Source organism: Leptonychotes weddellii, chromosome 5 (assembly GCF_054177405.1).
Source record: "Leptonychotes weddellii isolate Sample4059 chromosome 5, ASM5417740v2, whole genome shotgun sequence".
Taxonomy (NCBI): Eukaryota; Metazoa; Chordata; class Mammalia; order Carnivora; family Phocidae; genus Leptonychotes; species Leptonychotes weddellii.
The window spans coordinates 139,918,735-139,946,464 of NC_138373.1; the positions used below are offsets into that span (position 1 = coordinate 139,918,735).

At 42.1% G+C, this 27,730-nt stretch overlaps 1 protein-coding gene across 18 annotated transcripts in view; it reads right to left on the reverse strand.

Moving 5' to 3' along the window:
- Window positions 1-27,730, reverse strand: part of ANKS1B (ankyrin repeat and sterile alpha motif domain containing 1B) — a 432,537-nt gene that overhangs the window by 38,960 nt on the left and 365,847 nt on the right. For 10 of the 18 annotated variants that reach the window (XM_081822236.1, XM_081822231.1, XM_081822229.1 and 7 more), the window contains 3 exons: window positions 25,157-25,231; window positions 18,728-18,856; window positions 16,476-16,547 (listed from right to left, as the gene is read on the reverse strand). In XM_081822236.1, coding sequence (XP_081678362.1) covers window positions 16,476-16,547; window positions 18,728-18,856; window positions 25,157-25,231 — 276 coding nt within the window. Of the gene's footprint in view, window positions 1-16,475; window positions 16,548-17,063; window positions 17,147-17,301; window positions 17,462-18,727; window positions 18,857-25,156; window positions 25,232-27,730 lie in introns of those variants that run through there. The other 8 variants (XM_081822238.1, XM_081822237.1, XM_081822235.1 and 5 more) reach the window with 4 other exon arrangements.

A 27,730-nucleotide genomic window follows, 5' to 3' on the forward strand; every position in this document is an offset into this window, starting at 1 on the left:
TGAAACTCACTGAACTTAAAAATAATAATTATGTTACATCTTTCACTTGAGCCATGGATAAGGTGTTTCATGTTCTCCTGATTGTTTTGACACATCTTTTGGATAGCTACTACACCTATTTCAAAGGTAGAGAGGATGGATCAGTAAGAGTGTTACTATTTAGTATTTATTAAATGTTTCATACAGTATAGAAAATAGCTGCTCTCCTGAAGTGCTTTTTAACTAGTTTTAAATTACCCGGACTTGCTAGTTTTCTTTCGTGATTGACAGAGATTTATTTATTTATTTTAAAGATTTTTATTTATTTTTGTGAGAGAGAGAGAGCATAAGTGCAGGGGGAGGGGCAGAGAGAGAAGCAGGCTTCCCACTGAGCAGGGAGCCCGATGCGGGACTCGATCCCAGGACCCTGGGATCATGACCTGAGCCAAAGGCAGACACTTAACCGACTGAGACACCCAGGCGCCCTGCCAAAGAAATTTAGATACTTTTATCTTTTTAATGCATTATCCAACCAACCCTTAAAAATGTACAAAACAGGGGCGCCTGGGTGGCTCAGTCGGTTAAGCGTCTGCCTTCTGCTCAGGTCATGATCCCAGAGTCCCAGGATCGAGCCCTGAGTTGGGCTCCCTACTCAGCAGGGAGTCTGCTTCTCCCTCTCCCTCTGCCACTCCGCTTGCTCCTTCTTTCTCTCTCAAATAAATATCTTTTTTAAAAAAAGTGTGCAAGATAAATCAAAGGTAAAGCTAGAAAAAACAACACTCAGTATATGGACTTTAAGGCAAAATCCTGGACTGAGCTCCGTACAGAGAGCGGGCCACGGCCGGCATGGGCAGTGGCCTGGTGAACTGAATGTGTGTGAGGAATTCTTTGTAAAGAGTAACAATGGATTTCAACAAATTACCTCGCTCATTTCCTGGCACGAATACATTCTATCAGATGGATCTATCCATACCATGAAACAATATATAGCTAACATAAGATTAAAATATCAACATTTCATTTAGTATTAAGAAAAATCCAAAAAAAGAGATAGTAAAACCATTTGTTATCCATTCAGCAATTGAGTGGTTATAGCAGGCAGCCCACTGTGTTGGGAAAACTCTGAGTCTACTTCAGGCCATGTCAAACAGACCTCAGGTTGTGTGCAAACTACAGTCTATGGAAAGCGGCTGTCCCAAGGGCTGTGTTGAGAAGACTCTGAGAGCCTCGTACCTGGGCTCAGTGGGAAAGAGGGTTGGGAACGATGTATGTGTGGGGCAGGGAGAGGAAGGGACAGCACAGGAGCTACACACCACAAAGAGAAGCTACGACACGCTGATAAATGCACCAGTGATAGGAACAGAAGGCCTCCAGAGTACTGAGCAGAGAGAGCCTCACTTCGCAGGAGAGAGTGGGGCAAGCCTTCATTACTCACTCACCAAGCACTGTCTGCCTGCTGGGGCTGACTGAGCTGGCTCTTGAAGGAAGAACAGGGATTTTCCAGGTGCCAAAAGAGGACAGAAGAGGCTGTTTTAGCAGAAGAATCAACATATACACGAAATGAGAAATAATATGGTGGGTTTGGGTAATTGGTGGATGAGGTTGGTACAGTAGGTTTGGAAGATTGTGACTTACTCTGCCAAGCTAGAATCCCCTGGAGGTTTTTAAGTAGAGCATGGGTGGCAGAAAGACAATGCTGGTGACTGGAAGCACTGGGACAGCTGAGGCTGAAGGGAGACCCTAAGCCCCAGGGCTGTGGCAGAGGCACAATCAGGGGAGAGGGAGCCGTAACTCCGACGAGGGAGACTCAAGTGGCTCTGCTAACCCATGTGCCATGGAAGATGAGTGAGCGAGAGGACTCACGGATGAAGAGGCCATTCCTGAGATGAGCGGACACTACAGGGGAACAGGCTTTGGCATGAAATCCTCCCGCGCATGCTCAGTTCGATAATCAGGTGGCGATGTCCAGCAGGAAATGCGAAATAAGAATCTGATCTGGGAATCCGTCCGTATCGAGGGGGGTGCCTGAGGAGATGGGAGCAGATGAGGGGGCTCAAGGAGTGAACAAGAGGGCGAGGAAGCCCCTGTCTCAGTCACTGCAGCTGAAACAGAGCTGGAAGAAGGCTGAGCGCCATGTCGCCGAGGTCAAGCAGCAGATTCCTTAGAAGGTGGGGGTGGCGCCCGGGGCCCTGAGGACCGGAAAAAGGGCCGAAAAATCAAAGCCCAGCACCGTGGCTGGCACACGTAGCGGCTGCTATTTTTATTGGGTCTTCTGGGTGACATCGCTGGCTTTAGCAACTAGAGAAATGTGTTGCTGATGTTATTAAGAGCAGCTTGAGGAGAATGGTGGCCGCAGAGCAAAGAACAGTGATCTGTGCACTGAATGTGAGCGAGGGGGAGCGGAGAGGAACAGAAAGGCCGGGACACCGGCTCTTAGGCTGAAATGAAGGCATCAGTGGTGGTTTGGGTCCGGATATGAACATTCTACATCGTACGCTCAGCCAAGCTGAACAAAGAAGAAAGCATAAAAGCCCGGTCATTTCTTTTTCTTTCGTGGGATCCCTGCTTTCCTAACTGGAGGCCATCCTGGCGTGGCCCCTGCAGTGGCTGTGCCACCTGCGGACGGTGGCGCTGGGGGGGCCACCAGGCCCCCGCGGGAGTCCAAACCTACTTCTCTCCTGCTCAGCGCCTTGACAAGAAGCTGCGGGACCCTGGCTGACTGCAGAGGCGCTCTGGCGGGCCTTCAATGTCATGCTCCTCCTTTAAGGCATTTATAATTCTATGAGAGATAAAAATCCTGCCTCTTTCAGGGGATTTTCTGTTGGGTGTACTCTGACCGAGCCTTCAAAGAGGTCTTTTCATATGTTATTTTAACGAAAGATGAAAACACATACAGAGAAAGCAAATATACTGAGTCTTCAGGGAGAATAATCAAGGAGGCAAGAAATCCAATAAGGGCCTACTTCACTTTATGAAGGCTCTATAGATATCGAAGAAAAGTGAGCAGGGCCTCAGTCCAATCACGGACCGCCCGCGTCCCACTGTCTCCATTTGCTCTTACGAGTTGCAATGCAATGCCGGTTTTCTCCTCCTTCCCAGGGACGGAGGCACCCTAGGCTGGACCACTGCTCAAGTTACAAAGTGCTTGCCCCCGGGCCACGGCAGTCTCTGTGATCTATCTGGATAGTTAATGCTCCCATATATGTACGTATGTTAAAACAGTCAAGCCTTATTTATTTGTATAAACAGAATTCTCTTCTTCAGTAAAATGCTCAGGGCAAACCTTATGTGATGGTTCTCTTTTGTTTCTAGTTGTTTTCTTTTCTGTGCCACACTCTTTGTGGAATTTTTTTTTTTTTTTAAAGATTTTATTTGACAGAGCGAGAGACACAGTGAGAGAGGGAACACAAGCAGGGGAAGCGGGATAGGGAGAAGCATGCTTCCCGCGGAGCAGGGAGTCCGATGTGGGACTCGATTCCAGGACCCTGGGATCATGACCTGAGCCGAAGGCAGACGCTTAATGACTGAGCCACCCAGGCGCCCTCTTTGTGGAATTTCTGAGGCTTTCCCCAGTTCTCAAATTCCCTCCCCTTCAATGCCAGTTTTACAGGAGAGACTGATTTGTAATGAGGACCTCCAGATACCTTAGCAGCTGAACACTCGTGGGTAATGCCCCAAATTAACTTAACTTTTTTTTTTTTTTAAAGATTTTATTTATTTATTTGAGAGAGAGAGCACATGAGAGGGGGGAGGGTCAGATGGAGAAGCAGAAGCAGACTCCCTGCTGAGCAGGGAGCCCGATGCGGGACTCGATCCCGGGACTCCAGGATCATGACCTGAGCCAAAGGCAGTCGCCCAACCAACTGAGCCACCCAGGCGCCCATTAACTTAACCTTTATAGCATCTTGCTCTTCTGCTGAAAGAGCATTACAGTGATAGTCAATTGTATTTTGTTCACAATTTCCCAGAATAAGATTATCATCCTTTTATTACTCCAAGAGAAACAATATTTAGTTATAAAGGGATGCTACATTTCTGAAACCTAAACTAAAATGCAACTTTTGAATCTTAAATACAAAGCCAGCTTTATATTTAGTGCTTGGGTTTGTATTATCTGTAAGCAGTACACGGAATAGGGATTGTATATCCCTTGTATCTGGAGGTGGGCACCTGAGATACTGTTCTTAACAGGCAAAGTAATTGAACACTCTTAGAACATTTTTTTTTTAAAGAGGGATTTTTGGATTCACCCAAGAAAGCAATACCATCTTTTGTCTTTTCCTTTTAAACTATAAACTATGGGGGTGCCTGGGTGGCTCAGTTGTTAAGCATCTGCCTTCAGCTCAGGTCATGATCCCAGGGTCCTGGGATCGAGCCCTGCATCGGGCTCCTGCTCAGCGGGAAGCCTGCTTCTCCCTCTCCAACTCCTCCTGCTTGTGTTCCCTCTCTCGCTGTCTCTCTCTGTCAAATAAATCTTAAAAAAAAAAAAATTAAACTATAAACTATGAACTGCTTGGAATCTCTGTATCAAGTCAGAAATTGCCACTGGTGCTTTTATTTTATCCTTATAGCATGCCCTGAAAAGAAACAGTTTCTCATTTTCGAATGCAGAATCAACAGTATGAGAATATCCTTTTGAGACTGCAGGGATGCTCTGGTCTCAGAGCATGACTTTCATAAGTGTGAGTGAGAGCAAAGAGGTTTACGACAGGGAGCACTTCAGTTGTGAGCTGTAATGTTGCGTTTGAGTCTGGAGTGATGTTTATGTTCCTAATGAGAATCATTTGTGCCCCATAACCAGTACAAAGAGGGAACAGAGTGAGGCAGTCCATGGGGAGGATGTCACCGACCCTTCATTCTTACAATACTCTGCTCATTTCCAGTGTATTTTAAACACAGACTGGGGAATAGATCTCTGGATGGTCTACTGCCATCCAACTTATATTTTTAACCCACACATGGCTACCCTGAGAATGCTTTCTAGTTAGATATTCAAGTGCTGAGTCATAACTGTTAATTTGGCCACATAATATTTTCTTTAGTTCGTTTCAAAGCTTAATTATTGTATTCAGTTTCAGCAAGTAAATTAAAATAGGATCAAACAATTATATTTGGTAGCCCTAAGTGACTTTTAAACGACTTAAAAAATGCACAAAACCAGCAGTATCGTATTTTGTATTCAGCAAAACTAGTTATGTTGCAGAGACTGTAAGAGGCAGAGAGCAGACCACAGATCAGCCATTTGAAATGCACTTTTACCCTTTGGAACTCAGTCTCAAGGTCATTTCCTGGGAAAGCCTCATGTGGCCTCCCAGCCTGACAGGATGGCTGTCTCTTGTTCTGAAGGCCTGCCCTGGGACCCTCTGCTGCTCTCCCTTGGGGTTCACTGCCCTGGTCCTAGGGTTGTTTTCCTCACTCTATGGGGGGGGGTTCCTTGAGGATGGCCCACACCTTTCTTGATTTGTTTCTTGTCTCCCCCATAATGACTAGCACATGGTCTTAGGTTGAACCCTATGACATAGCCATATCAGCAATTTCATAGGGTTCAATCTAACAGCTGCTGAAGTCCATGATTATTAAGAGAATGAGCAAATGAATTAAGGTATGGTAATGAGCACAAACCCAGCTTTATAAGAAAGAACCACAGTACCAGCTTCTCAACGCACGAAGAGCCAGTAAACTTTTCAGAGAGCCCTGGTGCCCAGAGCCAGGCATGAAGGCCTTGGAAGAACTTGCAGAACCACAAATGTGATCAGATATATGCCAGGAGACTCCTATGGGATGGGAAAGCTTCACAGACTTCTGTGATTTGTCAGCCTCAAGGAGAGAAAGGCTAAGTGTTCATTTTTGTAATAGGAAACTGGTTCAAATTGCAAGCATGGAGTTGAGAAGGAAAGACTTGTTGGGAGGGCAGGAGGATTATTAGGGGCAGCTAGGAAGTTTTTCCCTCTGGATGTCTTTAAAAATAGTCTGGACTCTCATTTGTCACTAATGACTTAGGGGTAAGTCTCATTTGGTGGGGGAATGAGGCTAAATGATCTCTCAAGGGCTTTTCTTGTCATCATAACTGGACACGAGGGCTAGGTGAATACAGAACCTCGCTGAGACCACGTGACAAGAGCAGACGGTGGGCAGGCAGCCACTCAAACGAGTCCTCGGGCACAGGACACGGCTACTGCACTGCCAAGTGTAACTCACACACCCTGGCCGAATCTAGCACAGCGCACGGCGGTGCCCTCCAACTCTACTTCTCGGGCCCTGGCTGGTTGCCAGGCACCATGGCGCGATGACTGTACCAGGACAGCCTGTCCACCCAGCAGGCCTAACCGGAACGCCCAGTGCACCAAGGCAGTGGGTCTCAAACTTTTGTGAGCGTTCGAATCCTGTGGAAGGCTTGTTAAATAACAGATCGCTGGGCTCCACACCTAGAGTTTCTGATTCAGTAAGTGCGATGAACTGAAGGTCTATGATCTCCCAAACTTCTTATGTTGAGTCCTAATGCCCAACGTCTTAGCAGGTGGGGCCTTTGGGAGGTGCTCGGGTTGTGAGAATAGAGCTCTGAATGGCATTAGTGGGCTTATAAGAGAGGCCTCTTCTACTGTGAGAGGGCACAGTGAAGATGACCCTCAATGAGCCAGGAAGAGGGCCGTCACCCGACGCCAAATCTACCAGCGCCTTGACCTTGGGAGTTCCCAGCCTTCAGAACCACGAGAAATAAATTTCTCCCTGTAATCTGGTATTTTTATTACAGCAGCCTGAACAAACTAAGACAGTAAGTGAGGTAGGGGCAAAGATTTTGCATTTATGACAAATTTCCAGATGCGGCTGCTACCATAGTTTGAGAACTTCTGCTCTAAAAATACAGTTGATTTTTGATTGAAAGTCATTGTCAGAACTGTTCTCCACTGCTATGCATGTAAACTCAGTTGTACTGCATCCTACATTAATTCAGAGAGCAGTTAATTTATCAAAACACACTATCCTCCACTTGACAAGTGATTTCCAAAAATCCTTAGTTAGCACTTAGTTACAGCTCTTGGTCTTTAGAGCAAATAACAAGAATTATTTAATCTTCCATAGTATTTCAGGGGCTGTGAAAGTATAAAACATTCTTCACATAAAATAAAGAGTTCAGGTCATAAAGATAGATTCTGGAGTTACATCTAGAATAGATGTTGATCGGACAGAGCTGATAAGCCCCGGGGTCATGCTGAAGATGTATGGTTTCTCATAAAAGTTCCCCAGTTCTCCCTCAACTAGGAGCACATCCAAGATATTAAGTACATGCCCTTGAGAGATGTGACAAGCAAACATCAACACATTTTTGTGCACTGCTTCTGGGAGTGTAAACTGGAACAAATATTTTGGAAGGCAATTTGGCAATACTTTACCAGAATTTCTAAGATGTGTATACTTTTGACCTAGCCACTCTACATTTAGTGGCTCATTCTAAGGAAATAATCAGACCAGCTGCAAAAGATTTAGGTATGGGGATGTTGCCCACAGTACTGGTTATAATTTAAAAAGATTCAAAAGGACCTAATGACCAATAAGGGGAACTGGTTAAGTAATTTTTTTTTCTTTTTTAAATGTTTTATTTATTTATTCATGAGAGAGAGAGAGAGGCAGAGGCAGAGGGAGAAGCAGGCTCCTAGCAGGGAGCCCGATGCGGGACTTGATCCCAGGACCCTGGGATCATGACCTGAGCCGAAGGCAGACGCTTAACCATCTGAGCCACCCAGCCGCCCCAGTAAGTTTTGTTCAGTTATGGATTGGAATATTGTTCAACCACTACGAGTAATACTGCAGATGAATATATACTGGAATAAACATTTTCAAATATATTGTTATGTTAAAAATAGATTAGAAAACAGTAGGCACTGAATATTTCTATTTCTTTGTAGGAAAGGGATGCCTATGAATGCATGACGAATCAGTCTGGAGGCTTACATATGAACAAGGTGTTAACAGAGAGGTGTTTACCATCTCTGTGTGACAAAATTACAATTGCTTTTATTTCTCTTTTTTGTAGCTTTATTTTAAAACTGGGTAACAATGAATGTGTATTGCTTCTGTAATAATAAAATGTGAAGTTTTAAAAATGTATAATCTTTAGTTAAAAAGCCAAATGTAAACATGTGAAAGAACACACCAACCTGTTTAATCCATTGCTCATAAGTACAACTGCAGCGTGTGAGTGTGTGTGTGTGTGTTTGTGTGTATGTGTATGTGTTCATCTTAAATTCATGAGGGGACCCACCGCTAGGCTCCCTCCTCCAGAAGCTACTGCACTACAGCGAACAAGAGCACAGAAGGGCATGTTTGGATTCCTGTCTTGGCTCCACTGTGTGTAAAGGTATTTAACTTCTATGTCTTCATTATTTCGTCTGTAAAATGGGTATGTTAATACATCATCTACTTTGGAGAGCTGTGAGGATTACGCAGTTCGGTGCCCAGCATGTAGTGGGCACCAATAGATTTTAGCTATTACTCTTACTCTGAGGATGGATGCTTTCACTTAGCTGCTTTCCAAAGTACGGCATCCCACTAGCAAAAGAGAGAAGTGAAATCAAGATGGGTGAGCATATGGAATCCCCTCGGGGCTGCTTGCTAGCAAGGCGGTGAAATGGCGGCCGCAACAGGGAGCGTTCAGCAGAGCCACACGTCTGGACTGAGGACAATGGACTCAATTCGTTTAGAAAGAGAGCTTAAGACAAAGTGGGAATTAAAGACGGAGGCGGCCCATGAAATCTGTGGAGTAGTGAGGGTGTTGCATGGGAAAAGAGCCAGTAACAAGAGCAACAGGAACAAACAAACAAAAAAGTAAGAGAACTTGGATATGAAGCCGATATGGGATGAAAGGATTGGGACCGTTGAGTCCTCCTTTGGGAGGACCTCCCGGAAAACACCCACAAAGCAAAGCTCAGCAGTAGGCAGTTAGAAATGCTGTTTCTTTGTGTGTACTGTCATTTTAATACACGCTCACATCTGTGGGCTTAGACCTGTACTGACCTGGCTTGGGCAGTACTTGGGAGGGAACGAAAGAGGAAATATTTGATTCTTCCCTGAAGAATCAAATGGGCAAATTTGGGCAAATGGAGACTTGTAAAAAAAAAAAAAAAAAACAGCTGGGGCGCCTGGGTGGCTCAGTCGTTACGCGTCTGCCTTCGGCTCAGGTCATGATCCCCGGGTCTTGGGATCGAGCCCCGCATTGGGCTCCCTGCTCAGCAGGTAGTCAGCTTCTTTCTCTCTGTGCTCTCTCTCTCTCTCAAATAAATAAATAAAATTAAAAAAAAATGATCAGCCTTAATTAAATGCCTCTTCTACTATAGCTATATCAGAGTAGGCATTAAAGATACACTGAGGAGGGACACCTGGGTGGCTCAGTCGGTTGAGCGACTGCCTTCGGCTCAGGTCATGATCCCAGGGTCCTGGGATCGAGCCCCGCATTGGGCTCCCTGCTCCGCGGGAAGTCTGCTTCTCCCTCTCCCACTCCCCCTGCTTGTGTTCCCTCTCTCGCTGTGTCTCTCTCTGTCAAAAAATAAATAAAATCTTTAAAAAAAAAAGAAACAAGATACGATTAACAAATTCGATATTGAATACATTCGATATGAGTACATATACTAGTGTAGGCAGGAGAGCGAGGAGGATGTATAGAAAAGTATAAGTTTAGGGGCGCCTGGGTGGCTCAGTCAGTTAAGCGTCTGCCTTCGGCTCAGGTCATGATCCCAGAGTCCTGGGATCAAGCCCTGCATCGGGCTCCCTGCTCAGTGGGGAGCCTGCTTCTCCCTCTCCCTCTGTCTGCCGCTCTGCCTACTTGTGCTCTCTCTCTCTCTCTCTCTCTCTGTGTGTTAAATAAATAAATAAAAATCTTTAAAAACAACCAACCAACCAAAAAAACAGCTGTTTACAAGTTTTTTTTTTTTTTTTCCCCCAGCCTGGTTCCTAAGTAGTAGGCCCTGAGATGATTTCTGGGAACGACAATTCCTCATAGACGGGAGTTGTAGAAGGAACCAAAGACGACCTTAGACAAGTGGGACTTAAAGGCAGAGGCGGCCCATGACATCTTCTGGTGCTGCGAAGTAGTGAGGGTGTTTCAGGAGTCTCTTCTAAGATCAAAGAGGCTTCTTAACATTTCCATCTAATTCTAAAATCTTTTTTCCCAGCTTTCCAATCCATTCTCCAACATTAATTTGTTTCCTTACAAGCACAGAAAAAAGACAGCTTTCACACTTAAACCAAGGCACAATTATTTGGAAATCTATATATCTGAAAATTCAACTTTAGAATTGCCTCTAGATTGAAAGTTTAAAAATGAGACAAGTGAAGGGGACAGACTCACCAAGAAACCTGAACTGTGGTATCTGAACTATCAAAGCCCTTTGGGAAATAAAGATTCCCCAACCTATATTTGCCAGAAGATCTGCTTATTCCTGACTTTAAAAATAAGTTTAAAATACTTCTTATCTTGCATCAAGAAGGCAGATTTCTACCTGATTGTAGTTGAAAACAGATATTTTTCTTTTTTTTGAAAGAGAAATTTCCTTGAGCACAGACACCTGTGAACAATACTAATCAACAACTGTGGGATCAGAGAAAGTCAGATTTCACAGAGTATTAAATTGAATATAATGGCCCGCCTCGTACAGCACATGTTTTGTTAATGGTATATCTAATTAGAGAAGTGACTGACTACTGTGTATTAGTGATAATCATACCCTGAGGCAAAATTTAGGGCTGGGGTATGGGGTATGTGTAAGTCTGGGGAGGCAAAAAGGACTAGACCCTCATCTGGCCTTTCACCAACCACTGTACGTTTTAGAATCTTTGAAGTGGGAGTTACTTATACCAAAGAGAACACCAAAAGGCCAAAGCAACGTCTTTATTGCTTTGTAAAGTTCAGTCCTGTGGACACATTATTTAAAAGAGGCAAGCTATCTCCCCGTCAACTGAGGAACAAGTTACCTTCCCAAAATATAAAACTGAAAAATTCCATTTACCATCTTATCTACAGTTTCCCATTGTTTTCTCTCCCTTTTGGTGATGGCCTTTAAAAACTGGAAATAAGAGTGCAGGATGCCCAAGTTTTTGAATACTCTCTTACATATTTGTGAACACAGAAAACCAGGGAAATGATTGGGACACCGGCATTATAGTTGAGGGAAAACAAATGAAATAATCCAAAGCAAACCTATCCATCAACTTACTTGTTTTTCAAACGTTTGGAGGAAGAGGTCAATGTGTTTTTGAGGTTTTACTGAACTAGCAGACTCTCTATAGGCATTACTTTATTGAACCATCAAAACCACCTTAAAAGGAAGCTATGCTGCAGCAGGCCGTGGGGATACAATACACATGGTTCTTGCCCTCTAAGGGGCAGGGGGCATGAGGAGCCAGGAGCTTGTCCAGTGTGACATGAGGGGTGACAGAAGGAAGGTTCTGTGTTCCATGGGGAACACCTTTGGGGGCATCGTATTCTGGATCTTAGAACTAATGCTTACCCTCAGGAGTCCTTTCAAAAATGAAGACTGTCTCTGAGCACAGAGTTAGCTGGAAAACCCAACCAGTAACATAAAAGGCAGCACTAAATGAGTATGTTCAGATTAAACAGACATCTCTTAAAACTCCTCACACATTACTAATATGTTTTTAGATTTTAATTTTAACTAGAAAGGTCTATAAAGCTGTCACAGTAAAGGAAATAAGCAGCCAAGTTGAAGAGCAAAATAATTCACAGAACTCAATCTTCCTAAAAGTGTGCCTCAATATCAAGACATATCTAATCTCTTAGGGTTTTACTGCAGAAAACTCTGAAAGATAAGACAAAAATTGCAGTTTTGCTTAAAAAAATTATCAGGGTTTGGGGCGCCTGGGTGGCTCAGTCGTTAAACGTCTGCCTTCGGCTCAGGTCATGATCCCAGGGTCCTGGGATCGAGCTCCGCATTGGGCTCCCTGCTTGGCGGGAAGCCTGCTTCTCCCTCTCCCACTCCCCCTGCTTGTGTTCCCTCTCTCGCTGTGTCTCTCTCTGTCAAATAATAAATAAAATCTTAAAAAAAAAATTATCAGGGTTTAATGTAAGTTCCTATTGATTCTTCTTCACTAAACACAATTCAGAAGATAATTTTAAGAGGGTTTGAATCCAGGAGAAAAAAAATCTTAAGACAAAAACCTGCATACAAATGTTGATAGCGGCTCTATTCATAACTGCAAGACCTAGAGGCAACCAAGGTGGCCTTCAACAGATAAACGGATGAACAAACTGTGGTACCTCTGGCTAGGAGATGGGGGGGACAAAAGACGTAGAAGAAGGAAGCTTAAAAGCATATTGCTAAATGAAAGAAGCCAGTCTGGAAAGGGTACATACTGTATGATTCCAACTATATGACATTCTGGAAAAGGCAAGACTATAGAGACAATAAAAAGGTCAGTGGTTGTCAGGGGCTGCGGGGGCAGGGGAGAGGAGATGAACAGGTGGAGCAGAGGGGAGGTTTAGGGCATGAACCAATTCTTTGTGGTACTGTAAGGGGAGATACATGACATTATGCATTTGTCAAAACCCGAAACACTGTATACGACAAAGAATGAACTCTAATGTAAACCACAGACTTTAGTTAAGAACGTAACAATGCTGGTTCATAACCGTGACAAAGCTCCACGCCAATGCAAGTGTTACTAATAAGGGCAACTGTGAGGGTGGTCGTGGTGGACGGAGGATATATTCAAGAACTCTGTGCTTTATGCTCAGTTTTTCTCTTAACCTAAAACTGCTCTAACAGGTCAAGTCTATTAGAAAAATCGTAAGACAGGTTAAAGAGGGAAAAGGCTGGTTAACCTGTGATTCCATATTGTAGAATGATGTGAATTCCTATCATCTCACACACCTTAGCTTACAATGGCCTATTTTTGATTGAAATAATATGTGTCTAATTAAACACCAGGACATCAGTGTAGAATTATCTTTGCTTCAGAACAGGAGGGGAACTTAGAGATGAATAAACAGGTTTAGATAAACTTAGAAATTAGCCGATTGTGACTACCAAACACTCCAAATGTTTCCGAAGAGGGAAAATTGTGTTTGGTTTGTGCTGGGGCAAAGTACATGTGTTTAAGTAAGTATTGTGGAAAAAAATATAGTTGCTTAGGATGCAATAAAAACACTCCTGAAATTTTTATTTAGGTTAATAGATTGGAATGTACTCCAAATTACTACATATGTCTGTACCTAAATGGTTTAATTTGGCTAATTTTACAGAGTCTTTGAGGGTTCTTAAAGTTCTTTATCAATATAAATGATCCACATTTTCAGCTGTTTTAAAACTCAGGACAATAAATGTTCCACTGGCTCATTAGAGGGGTGGTACAGCCTAGGGTTTGGAGTTTGGTGGTAAAGGTAAATCACCCCGGTTCAAACCCTGGATGCACCACTTGCTGGCCAGGTAACCTTGGGTAAGTTACTTAACTTTCATTGGCCCTGGTTCCCTCATATGAAAAGTGGGGACAATAGCAATTCTTACCTCATGATTAAGTGAATAAAGGCACATAATCACGTGTGCAAGGCCCGCTATATGGCTCTCAAGTGTTAACTGTTATTGGTACTAATAAACTGACTTTAAGAGACCCTGCCTGCAGGTCATTTTGGGGATCATCTAGGATGCTCCTGCAGGCTACGGGCCACATGAAGACCCCTCTACAGTGATACTTCTCTGCGGGAACTAAAATGTTAACATGTTAGACTCCTCCACTGAACTGAAGTCAGTGAGAGCAGGAGCCAAATCTTAGGCATCTTTGTTAACAAAGTACACTAAGGAAATATTTCTCAGAATAAAGAACCATACTGATTTACTTCTTACTGGGAAAGAAATTTTAATTTCAATTAAAACGCATACCATTGGATTGAAAAGGTCTTTTTTCCCCCCACCGAAAGAGTAAACCAGGTCAAGCTGTTAATCTACAGTACTTTGGCCTAATATTACTATATATCAACTTTTAAGATAATCTGTGTCCTAAAGTACTTCCCCTGGGTGGATTTGATTCTGGGACTTTGGCCTTCAAGGCCACCATATTGAAAACAGAGAAAATAGCAACTTGAGGTTCAAACTGAAAATTAACTGCAAGTTGAGAGCCACACCATTTTCAGTTGGTGAGAGTTCTAATTCACAATAGTCCCGGATAACAGCAAGCCTGCGCTTCTAGTTAGGAAAGGCTCTAGTGCGTGCAGTGAGTGCAACTTTAGCTACTGTACCAAAGACTGATACTTACTTAATCAGGATGGGAAATAAGAGTTGGTGATATCCTAAGAAGCAATAAAGTTCCTATTTTCATGTAAACGACCCCAAGTAAACACCAAGGGCAGCAAACCAGAAAAACTCCCCAAAGAACAGAAGAATGGCTTCTAAACAGACGACCTTTTCTGTTCCATTTTCAGCAACAAGTATTTAAATTATTCTCCACCGACACTATTAAAATGGCTTTCCTGTTGTTATCAGAATGGAATTTCAGATCCACTTAATTTCATGAAATTGACTGAAATTCAAATCACAAATCTGGTTTTAAATGGTGTTCTGTACTCTATGCACTATTTATGCTGATTACAGCATTGAAGTAGCTGGACCCAGATAACGGAGTTAATAGTATTAAATCAGAGATGCCAAATTAATTTCTTAGACGTGTTCATAAATAGCTCTAAAATTATTATGAGCCTTGACGAATGAAAAATGTTCCCATTTTCTTCTTGTTCATTGGTGACATAATTAAGATCAGATATACATTTAGAATACAAGATTCCTGGAATTATAAAACCACGAACGAGGACCCCTAAGGGGCATCTAGTCCAATGTCCTCATTTTCTTTTTTGTTTTTTTTTTTAAAGATTTTATTTATTTATTCATGAGAGACAGAGAGAAACAGAGGGAGAAGCAGGCTCCCAAGGAGCGGGAAGCCCAATGCGGGACTCGATCCCAGGACCCTGGGATCATGACCTGAGCCGAAGGCAGACGCTTAACCATCTGAGCCACCCAGGCGCCCAATGTCCTCATTTTCTAAGTGACAAAATGAGGCCCGGGAGAAGGAGGGGAGTGGAGTAGTTAAACGCTTGGGCTCTGGAGTCAGACAGACCTGTGTTCCAGTTCCAGATTGGCAAGTTCTTCACTATGTGACCTTGGGAAAGTTATTTAACCTCTCCAAGCCTCAGTCTCTTCACGTGTAGAACGGGGATAAGGACTGCCCTAAACTCCAGGTTTGTGGTAGGATTAAATGAGATAAACATGCAAAGCATTCAGCTCAGCACAGAAGACTGGTATATTTTAACTACTCAGTAAATATTAGCAGTCATTATCATGATGACTAAGAGTGACTTCCAAAGCAATGTAAGCAGCAACAAAACCAGAACACAGAGTTCTTGACACATATCACAGCTTTTTTCATCTAAATACAGTACCTGGAATAAAAGATTCATTGGCACTGACAATATAACTCTACATCAAAAGAAGGATAACTAATTTCAGTCTTCCTGCTATTGAACAGATCCAAATATTAAATCAGCGATCACATTCGGAGGTCTCAATTTCATGAAGATTCACACATACTTGGCTTTCTATGAGCAGTCGATATTACATATTTGTCTTCATAACTGTTTTAATTTTTAAATATTTCCCACCCGACACTGCTCATGTAAAATAAAACAACGTATACTGGCCACAAATCAGAGTTAGGGTTCACTTGCTAACAATCTTAAATTTGACTCTGGTTAGTTGCTATATGGAATGAGTCTACTATTCTTAATCTGTACTGTCAGGTATGGCCACAGCCTCTGTACATCTGTAATGGAGGAAGCAAGGATAAGGGACACATTAAAAAAAAAAAAAAACTACAGTGGATGTGCAGTATGAGTAAGATTCGGTTTGGCTAATACAGACTCCTAGGAATCCAGCGGCCCATGATCACAGACATTTACAACTGCCATTTTTGTCAACTTTTACTGCCCTTTCATGATTTACTCAGAGTTGAATGTTTTTTTCTTATACTAAAAAAACCCCCAGAATTGAGAAGTCTCATAAAGAATATTAGCTTTATATAATAAGCTCTCAATACTTGAGCATTTGATAATTTTTTAGTTAATTGGTGGTCTTTACAGTAAATATTCTCAGACCGGCAGGTAGGTGCTTAAACCGTTTTCTTGCAATAAACTAAAGACCATTTTTCTCTTAATCTGGAGAATGACCAATGTACATACAATTAACTTTAAATCTTTAAAAATAAGAGTAAATGCAACGTGGCATAAATACATCCATACGTCCAACAGACATCAACTCACACTACAGTGAGATAAGCTCAAGTATAAACACGAACAAAGCCCAAACACCTTTTTTTATGTAAAGGCAATGTGATTCAGCAGACCAGCAGATGAAGAAAATAGTCATTTGAAAAGTGGCAATTTGTAACCATACCCAGTATTTAGTATTTCAGCAACTAGAAATAAAAATGTTTGGCAAACTTACCCGCATTTTTGCACAGGCATCTTGGGTTGATTCTGTCCCTCTGAGCTCTTTTATCAGCATAGAACCTAAATACTAAAATACAAAACAATTCAATGATTTATGAAAAAAAGGATATAAATATGAGTTGCAATTTAAAACCAAACTGTGGAAGTTCTACTGGCTTGGCTTCCTGGCTGAAAGTTGTTGAATAACTTTTAAAAACTAACAGTAACTAATCCTAACAAATAAATGCTTTTAGAGAGAGAATGCTGTAGAATTAACTAGAGTTGAGAGCTGTAAATTGCTCTTTATAATAAAACTGCAGCATTTTCTAAAGATGCCATCTTTCAAATCATATTTAACTGCAAAATGGGGGCATCTAAAAATGTTTTCCCTTTTTTTTTTTTTTGAGGCAGCAATGTCTGCAAAAATAAATCACGCTACTCTCTACGTAATTACAGGGTTGTATGAGACAGCTGAGAAGCTAAGCGACATGCACCCAATTTGGGCTGAGTTGGCTGCGTAGGTAATTAACATTAGGCCGCTCTCAGGCGGAGATGCAGTTTGGGGTCTTTTCATTCACAGCTGCACGCCCAGTGGCTGATCCACCTGAGAATGGGATGCGCAGGAGATGGAAGCCTGCGGGGAGAGGGAATGGCATCTCGGTTGTTCCAGAAGTGAGAGAGCCCAGTTCCTGGTGCAAACCGACATGCGGGGGAGGGGGGGGCGGTGCGCGGGCGCTGAATGGGGTAGGAGGGAGATAAGAACGTCTCCTCCCAAGAATTACCAATCTTTTTGTTGTTAGATGATCTAATCCAATACTGTCTTGGTACAAAACGCCACTCACTTTCCAAGTTCTGGCTGGGAGATGGGGGGGACAAAGAGTTTGTAGCAAAATGTCTGTTTTGCCTTTCCATCAATTGACTCCTCTTCAACTTTTTGAAGCTTCAATAGGGTTTCTTTCTTTTGTCATTTTTTCCCTCCCTAATCTCCTTCCAAAAAAAAGAGAGAGAGAAAGCGAGAGAGCGAAAGAGCTATGTGTCTTTAAAAAACACACACACAAAATAAGAGTTCTATGTGTCTTAAAAACTAAACAAAACAAAAAAACCCACAAAATAATTATTTTCCTGACATGGCACGCTGCAAAACCAGGACTGGGAATCCGGCGTGCAGACCAGGAATGCCCGACGCGAAGAGGGGCGTGCCCTGAAGGGAGCAGAGGGCGTGGTTAAGGGCCCGAGGCAACGCGCGTTCCGAAAGGCTCAGGGGTTCGTGTGGCGTTTGAGCTTTGCAGGAAGGAGGCATTTCAGTTCCACAGTTTGGGGGAGCTTACTGCTGAAATAAATCCAATGCTCCACTATAAGTAGGCAGTAAAAGAGGGATGGATAACAAAATGAAAAAAGGGCCGAAATTGCTATGCGACAACCAGAACGCGCACGTCTTAATCAAATTAAGGAAAATGATCTCGGAGAAATCCTTGCCTTTTCAGTTATTGGGGAAGTTTGTCCGAATTGAAACATTTCTTTTTAAAAGAGGTGATTTTACTTTTCCTGCTGTAGTCATGACAACCACCTGTCCCCAAACCTATGGTATTTTTTCAACATTCACCTGTTCATATTTCTTGCGATTCTCAGCTAAGCCTGATTCTCTCTCCTATTAGAAAAAAGTACCCAGTAATATAATCCTAATGAAAAAAATCTGGTAGTAGACCCAGTGTTTTGAGATCATTGGTGAGTGAGTGTTGATGTCTACGTGTTATATTTATATTCATTTCCATTTTAAGATTGGGCTTTATCACATTTCATTTAAAACATACAACTGTATAAGAAGAAGGCAAAATAGACCTTAAATTCACAAGATTAAAAGGGATTATTAAGGGCGCCTGGGTGGCTCAGTTGGTTAAGCGACTGCCTTCGGCTCAGGTCATGATCCTGGAGTCCCTGGATCGAGTCCGGCATCGGGCTCCTTGCTCAGCGAGGAGTCTGCTTCTCCCTCTGACCCTCCCAACCCTCCCCCCTCTCATGTGCTCTCTCTCTCAGTCTCTCTCTCTCAAATAAATAAATAAAATCTTAAAAAAAAAATAAAGGGATTATTAAGCTCTATTTACTTGGACTTTCTCTGTATAGAAAAGGTTACTTTAAGAAAAAGAGAAGGGAACACTTTAAGAGCTTCAGCGAGGACATTTTGGCCTATTTTCAATATAAAAGTAAACAGACCAGAAATACACCCTCCATCCCCACTGGTACCCAAATGCTTAATTTATGGTAACTTACAAAAGCTTTGTAATCACACGATTGGAAGATGAGCTTTTCTGGGTGGTGTTGCCAGTATTGTACTGGGGTTGAGGCTGTTGCTTCATTTGGAGGTCGCAAGGTAATGGAAGGTTCTCCCCAGTCTCCTGTCTGAAAACGACATTTATTCTAGAGGTAATATGAGCAGTCGGCAAAGCTCATTCCCTACAGCTAGCCTGAGTTCATCTTATACATGGGTGCTGGAATGGGCAAATGCATTTGGGTGTATTATATGTGTAGAAATACTTCTACTGGTTATTACGGTTTTACATATGTGGTAGCATCGTATTTCCCAAAGCTGAGTTAATTTCTGGGGCGTGAAAGAAGTTATTCCATTTTTAGAAGGACACCCTAAACTAAGTGATTTTAAAATAAAACATGGAGATATTCATAAATGATGCACTAATTCATGATTTTCTGTTACAACAGAAAAAGAACATACGACCTTTGAAAGACTTCTGTTCTTAAGCTTGGTTATTTGAACTTTTTAGTCTGAATTGCTTTTACATTCAGAATACACAGTTCCATGAATTTCAGTTTCCAAATATGACATGTACCATGTACTTGGGATGATTTTAGATCTCTGGAGAAAAGACAGTGTAAGTGTGATTCTAAACAAAATTTTTGAAGAAAAATTTACGAATGGGTGGCTAGTTTCCCTCATCTGAATTCACTTGTATTGATAAAATGCCACATGACGGTCTTGGATGTGTTCAGCTACCTTTCTCAGGAAACCTTAAGCACAAATGAATAATAAACATTTAAATACCAAGTTTGGTCATACGTGCAATATGCATGTACTTGAGGATCTTAATTCACAAATACAAGCACATGCACATATGATGGCCTATCATTTAATGCATACGCCCACTAAGACAGACCTGAGACAGAAGGACATCCCATCCTTCCATCTATCATTTTCCATGAGGTTAGCCTCGACTAGTTTTATTACTATAATGGCTTAGTGTGAGCATCTATAAAGTCAAAGGCCGGTGTTGGCAGGTCTTTTCTGGGTTCTGGTCTGATTTAGATATTATACACGGGTGATTTCTCACTCTTTTCCCTGGAAAAGATTCTAATTTCTCGAAATTCAGTTCTTTGTTCTCAAATGGACATAAACAAAAACTAGACAACAGGCAGATTTCCAAAGCCACTCTTTTAATCTGGATTTGGCTGCTCTTGCAGAATTAACGAATTACCTTTCTCAGGAGTTGGAAGAATATAAATAGGTCTCACGAGCTCCCAAACCAAGTAAAACCTTGGTCAGAGACCAAGTTCTACAGAAGTACTAGCAAATGGGTTGATACTGTAGGGTTTCTTAAGGAGGATTTTCAAGGAATCTAGGATAAGAAAGCAAAATTTTGGATGTAGGTGTATGTTTTGGGGGAGAAAAAAGTCTACAGCTTTCATTAAATTCTTTGAAAGGATCAGAAACTCCAACAGCTTAAAAACCGCAAGTCTCCAGGAAGAGCTTAAACGGGACGTGTGTTCTGGGGAAGAGGACTAGCATTCCAATTCTCTCTGTGCAGTCTGGACTTACATTAGGTGGCACATGCCGCGGCTGCTAACGCTGGGAAGTGTTAGGCATAGGCTTTGCTTTCTGAAGTTTCTGTCTTTGAAAAACTAGAGGAAAACTCTATAGAGCCCCTCAGGACTGCACGGGCCTTTTCACTGAGGCAGAGAACCTGAAGCTCTTCTCTAGATGAGTCACTCCCAGACTCAGGTAGCGCAGTTAGTATCTTGCGAGCTCATTAGCGTCTCACTGGAGCACGTGACCTACCAGAGTCCCTCGAGCTCCTCACGCCCTAGTCTAAGCCACTCTCTGTGTTAGTTTTGTTCTAGTTGCTAATTTACTTGCATATGGTTTGGTTCTCTTATCTCCTGTCTGTTGAAATTGGTAAGACTTTACCTGGAATAATTACTTTAGCATTTTTGTCTGTCTTATGACCCATCCCTGACTCATTCTTGAGTTTTCTCTTTATAACTTTTATTTTGTAAAAAAAAAAGACTGTCTGCAATTAATTTTAGGAGAAAGTTTTCCTCTGGCTGCCTATTATGATCTTTTCTTTTCCTTCTCTTTCAAACACCTGGTCTGTATCATCTCTCAGTCTTTTAATTCAACTGGCTGTGATTTGCTCTTAAAAAAAAAAATTGTATGAAATTGAAAATGTAGAAAATGTGGATTTCAGTACTATTTTGAAGCTGATGTAATTTAAGCTGAATGTAATTTAAGTGATAATACCTATAGTTAAAACTCTGAAAACATGCAGCTAGGAGTTCTTAATTAAAAAGCTCTCCCCAAATCCAGCAAATCCTCTAGTCCGCCCCATTCACCTTCTTCCCCTCCCTCGATAAAGCAACAACAACACAGCAAACAGGTGTTGTACATTTAAGTCACGGGTGACACTGTTAACAGGACAACAGATGTTTGCACGCAACTCCGTGGGATGATACAAAAGGAGGAGTTGTTTGACGTTAAAAGACCTTTCGATCCAGTGTTTGCTGAGGTGACAACTGAGACCAAGCGTCAGAGCTTCGTGTTAGCCCTGTCTTAGTTTAGCTGAGGTATCTCTGGGCCAAGCTCAACAGGCAGCTCTCACAGCAGCCTGAACAGACATGGCAGGAGCTGGGGGCACCCTGGGTTGCGGTGCAAAGGCTGGGGGTAGGGCTGGGGGTGGGCGTGAGTGGGATGAAGCTGGGGTTATGGGGACATTTCAGGGGTCAGTACATTAAGCATGCAAATCATATGCAAACTCATTCCCTAATTGTTGAATTAACTCAGGCACTTTTATAATTAAACTTCGATGTGAGTTCCATACATGTAAAGCAGAACTACAGCCAAATGCTGATCCAAATATTCACATCATCCCCATAAGTTGTAGCAGCCATTTTGGGAAGAACAAGCCCCAGCACATACCACCTTGGTCTGGAAATCATTCCGGCCTCTTATTTGATAACCACTTGAAGAAACGCGTGGCACATCCATTTAACTCAGTTTAGGCAGCGCCATCATCTGCTCTTCTAGGACTCCACTCTGTCCAGAAATCACAAGCCTCCTGCTTTGAATTCAGTGATCGCACTGGGCCTCCCCTACGCGCTAGGTGGGAGGGGAGGAAAGTATAGGGAAGAGAAGTACAATCCTTCCTTTATGTTCTTTGTGGCCTTGAAACATGGCTCCAGTCCAAACATTTTTAAATTCTCTAGATAGGGACTGAATCTATCTTTCTGGAAATAGGAACTGAGTTTTGTCATATTTAGGGCCCATTTCCAGACGTTCATTTTCAAAGGAGGGCAAAGTGTTCTTAAGATTGAAGTTATAAAAAAATAAATGTATTTGCTTCCTAGAAATTCATCAGCTTATTCTTACTGTGTTTAACTTTAGACCAAAGAATATTTATATGACTCCACCTGCAGGTGTTGAGTCTTCTCTCTGGAGTTAGTTTTATGAGAATGGACAGGGGGAGGTACGACCTAGGTCTTAGGGTGGGTTATAGCTTCAACTGGTCCACCAACAGTAAAAACAAGAGTTGAGAGAATAAGGGTGCCTTAGGGCTCACCCATCCTGGAGGCTGGACTGCAGCAGGAAGGAACTACGGAGGAAGTGGGGAGGGCAGTGCACTGTAGGGACTGGTGAGAGCAACCAAAAGGTAAATTGGGGTTTCTATCTTAGCTATAAAATAACTCCAAACTGGGAGGCCCATCGTTAGGTCTTGTAAAATAGTACACTCTTATCGAGATGGCACCTGTATTTCCTCAGGCAAATTAATAAAATTAGTTCTCCAGGTAAATTAGCAAAGTTAATTTAATAATTTCCCAGTTTAAAAAAATTTTGTTAAATATGAAAAAATCAAACAGACCTCAAAAGTCTTTTGCCTCAAAGAATGGTTTATAGTTAAACCTTATCCTTAATAAACAGTAGATCTAAACATAGGTAACAGCGATGCAATTATATTTAAATAGAATAACAAAACAGGAAAAGGTTGGGGTAAAATTCTACTTTAAACTATTACTGACTGGCAGTACTCTTTAAAATGCTTAAGTAATTATAGAAGAGAAATTCAATGATTCAAGGCACTCTTACTAAATGTCTTCAGGCTACTTTTTTAGAGCATTTAAAATACTTAAACATTTTCTTTATGTTCATGTATTGAGTGATTTTAATATTCCAAGAATTTGGTCATGGCTTAAAACCTCATTTATGCGGTATGTATGTATGTATTTCCTTTAGGATATTATCAATGAAACAAAGGAAAATGGACATCATTAAGTATCCTTTCCAGCTCAAATAAAAATTAAACTTTGAATATAAAGAAATAATATAATTTGAGATTAGAGCTTTAAATGGAAAATTGATTCTGTTGAATAGGTATTTACCAACTGCCAACTCGGCATGCACAGTGTGGCCGAGTGTGAAGGGCTATGGTGGGGCCATACTTAATATGATGTAATTAAATCAAATGTCTTTTATCCCACCAGCTGAAAAGTATAAAACCACTAACTGAATTTAGTTATAGCCCAGGAAAAAATTCACAAAAGTCTACAGATAGGTTTTTACTGGATGGCAGAGTCTAAAATGCAGCTTTGCTTTATTCCAAAAGGTGCTAAAGCTGCATGACTTTTCATTCATATGCACCAGATACATAAGGCAAATGCAAAAACATCGTATTGCAGAGTTCTCTCCTCCAAACATGGAAATTGAAGATACTACATATTCTCTATGCTCTCTGTGCATATGAAGGGAACATCGTCTATATCCTTATTTTCTTCTTGAGAAAAACATTTCCTAAGGATGTCAGTAAATAATTAAAAGCCAGGATTATGACTTAGCTTCCTAACATGAACAGAAAGGTATGGTATTTTCCAAGCCTTGTATTAATTCTTTAGATTTTTTTAAAATTAGGATTTAATTGATTTTTTTAAATAGCAGCTTTTAAATCTTTTCTACTAGGAACTGTTTCCACCTACCTGCTTATAAATTTAGATCTGAATATTAATAAACATTATTCTCTATTTCTTCAGAACACTTAATGAAAAACGAAAATGATTTTAAATGACGATTGTTAGGTTAAGGCTTCACTTTCAAGAATTCTGACAAATATCGATCAGAGATGAGCTACCCAAACTTCCATAAGATGTATGTGATTACATTTATCTTCTGTTATCTCTGAGGCTTTGAAGAATGCTCCATAGAGCTCTACGCTTATAAATATGTAGGCATGGGTTTGGGTGTGAATGTAAGGAAGGGCCTCCTACAAACATTCACATACACACGGAAGCAGGATGCTACAGCAGGTCTTTAAAAAATCTTCCAGAATCAAGAATGCTAGTTTGGTCAAATGCAGCTGGTTATACTAAATTTGTTCCTTTGGATGATAAAGAGCAGAGATGGCCACTTCTGAACATGAAAAAGCACTGGTTAGCATTTACGGGTTCAGGAGGGACTGCTGGGTCACTAGAGCATCAGTACCAGGCAATGTACAGATCCCACGAGCCCAAGAGCCAGAAGTCCCATGCACAGGAGGGGTGTGCCTGACGTGGCACCCTGAAAGTAGGCCCTTCACATGCCGCCCCGAGAGCTCTCCTTAGTGATTCTCAACCAAATGCCTCAACCTCTCAGGCAGCAGGCTATCCGATGGGGAAAAATTTAACAGGATATGAAAATAGGATTGTATTTAAAATACAAAACAGAAAAGACCAAACATTAAAATGTCTACTTCCCAAACAAAAATGTTTTGTTTTTTTTTTTTTAAGTGTGCAGAGGTAAGCTGTGAACATTTGAATATTACACAGCTCAGAGTAAAATGGGTCACGATTTCACGCACATTCCAAAGATCAATTCAGTATTGTCCAGTGGAAAAAGGCTGAGAACCACTCCGTAGCTGTAACGATGCCGCTTCCGGCCATACCACTCCCACGCTCGCGTAAAATGGATACAGACTACCATGCAAATCGGACTCAAATATTTCTCACAAGTGAATGAAGCACATGAACCTTTGAGAACTTTTGGACAGGATGGGTTGACTAGCCCATGGACATGGGGAAGTACAAGATGGGGAAGAATAACACTGATATATACATGTGTATATATATATATATATCAATTTACCCTTTTCCTTCTTCCTGTAAAAGCAAGTTAACACAGACACCTGGGATGAAAGCCAAAACTCACATGAAACAGATTTTAACTGCAGACTTTAAAAACCAGGTATGTTTCTCATTTTAGGACAATGTTTGCACGTCAACTGGTCACAAGGCACAGTGAATGAAGTATCAGAGACAAGATCTCAGGAGTCATTAGACATCACAGATCGTCTGCATTGCCAGGACACAGTACCTGCAGCTACTGACAACACTTTGCAACACATTACATAGCGCAAGTTCAGGAAAGAAAATAACCATTTGTAACCTTACATTATGAACCTGATGGATGGCTGAGAAAGGAAATCCAGCGTTCTGATTCGTCCATATCTCACAGACAGACGACTGCTGATATAAACAGAAAACTATCTCATCTTGTCAATATTTAGAACATGGCAGCTACCAAGGTAGCATCAAGGAGGGGAAGGAGGAAAATAATAAAAAGCAAAGAATCACATTTCTTAAACACACACACACACACACACACACACACTCAAAAAATGTTTCAGGATGCCCAGGTTTAATAATTGGCTTCCAACTCATTCTTTTGCTTAAAAGCATTTTGGGTTGGCTGGGAAAGAAAAAAGACCATTTAGACATTAGTTTTATATCAAGGGAGATTACCAATAAATTCACATCTTGGAAAAAGCAAACTGTGTTTTACATTTGCCAAAGACAACGGAAATACCTTCCCTCTTCACATCATTCATTTCAGAGGATAAATATTTTCATGGAGTTCAAGAAAGATGGGAAAAAGCCTTTAGGGCAGAATACATATTTTTGTTTTCTTATCTTCAATGACCAAAAGCAAACAATGCAATAAAATGACTTTCCTGACTTAGTCATTCCTCCATTTGATAAACCTAGAAGATCCTTCTCCCTCCAGAGTTCTCAAGGGCAGAACTGTGGTTGACAAGGGGGGAAGCATCATTTGGCCACTCGGCAGTGGAAGGGAGTGGCGGGGGAGGTGGCAGGAAGGAAACTAGGGCAGGGAGGGGTTGGGGTCAGGAAGCCAGGGTCTGTTACTGAAGCAGACACTTTGGGGAATAGCAGTGGGGAGCCTATAATGAGTCAGCTCAGCTCCATCATCCTGACTCTCCACCACACCATTAACAAGCTAAGAATTAACAATTATTAAAAGGCAATAATGTTTGCTTGCTTAGAACCAAATGCCAAGCTAACCCCCCCTCCTAGGAGTTACAGCAGAAACCACCAAATAAACCGAAGAGGTTCCTGGCTTGATCTTTATAGAGTTCTTTTCCTGAATTCCATCATTCTAAAAGACACCATGAAATTGAATCACAGAAAATGGCAGCATGCCTAAACTTACTCAGTAAGCACTGTGAACATCCCCAGAATTCACAAGCAGGCCGTACAAAGATCATGCAGGAAGGAGATAAGAACATAACCACAATATGGTTTAGAAGCCCGGCAAAGAACAATTGCATCAGCAAATGAATTATGGAAAAGAAACTTATCCCTGGCTCAATGTTTTCCCTACCTTCACCCTCCCAGAAACGTTCACCAGAAATTTAACATCTCTCTGTCCAGTGACGGTGGCATTCCCCCCTCTCCCCCAGACATCTTTGCTTTCCATCCCTTCTGTCATCTGGATGGCTTGCTGGGGACAGATTGTTAGGTAACTGGCATTCCCTTAAGGAAGTAAGATCCTTGGGGTCTGGCCGAAGGCAACTGCAACCACCTCCCACTTAAACCGGCTCTGCTACTCTCAGTTCCCTCCCTAGACTTCCTGGTATTCTCTCCACAGGGGATCTTCCTCTTCCTACCTTTCAAAAATTCAATCTCTAGCAAGTTAAGTCTTGTGCCCATTAAACCTCCAGCCTCGTCTACAATAGCTGCCACCTGATTTAAATATACCAACTCCATGCTTTGGTGGGATGACCATCTTAACTGGCACAAACAGACATGCGGGAGGATACCTTTCATATTTCCAGTACTCTCATCCACATTTCTGAGCTCATTCTTTCACAATTTTCACAGACTTTAAAAAAAAAAATTATTTATTTATCTGAGAGAGACAGAGAGAGGGAGAGTGGGGGGGCAGTGGGAGAGGGAGTGAAAATCTCAAGCAGACTCCCCACTGACTGCAGAGCCTGATGTGGGGCTCGATCTCACCAGCCTGAGACCACGACCTGAGCCGAAATCAAGAGTCGGCCACTTAAGCGACTGAGCCACCTAGGAGCCCCAACTTCCACAGACTCTTAATGCTAGAAGTAACCCAGGAACCACTTGTCATTTGACAGATGAAGACACTGACATTCAGAAAGGGTAAGTGGCTTGCTCAGGTGACACGGGAGTGTCACACGTGTCGGCCTGTTGGGATGGCTGGGAAGGGGTGTCAGCACGGTACTGACCTCATGGGAAGGCAAAGGAGGCAAAGGCAGGCTCCAGTTACATGGAACTGGTTTTACCGACCCTGGAACAAGTGTACATGTAAGTGGTAAGTTCAAGGAACAGTCTCAACTCCACTAGGCGTCAAATACCCGAAAGGTTTATTGTTTTCCACTCGTTACTCCCAAAAGGGCCAGCCCCATCTCCCCTCCCTGATGGGCACCAGGCCACTTGACACTTGGGGCAGACCTTGTAACTTCCTGGTCACTCTGAGTCACTAAGAATCCATCTTGTAAAAAAACCCCAGTATCATCTGATTCAGACCTTGCCCTCCCCACAAGCCAGGCTTGAGGCTTAAAAATCCCATGGTGGTTACAAGACGCTTGATTTGTACTCGGTCCTCTTCGCCTTCCTTCTTCCACTAGGAGTAGGGAGGAGTAGGGTGGTATGGTCAATCGTGGATATCCCCCACCCCAAGCTCTACCTCCTTCATGC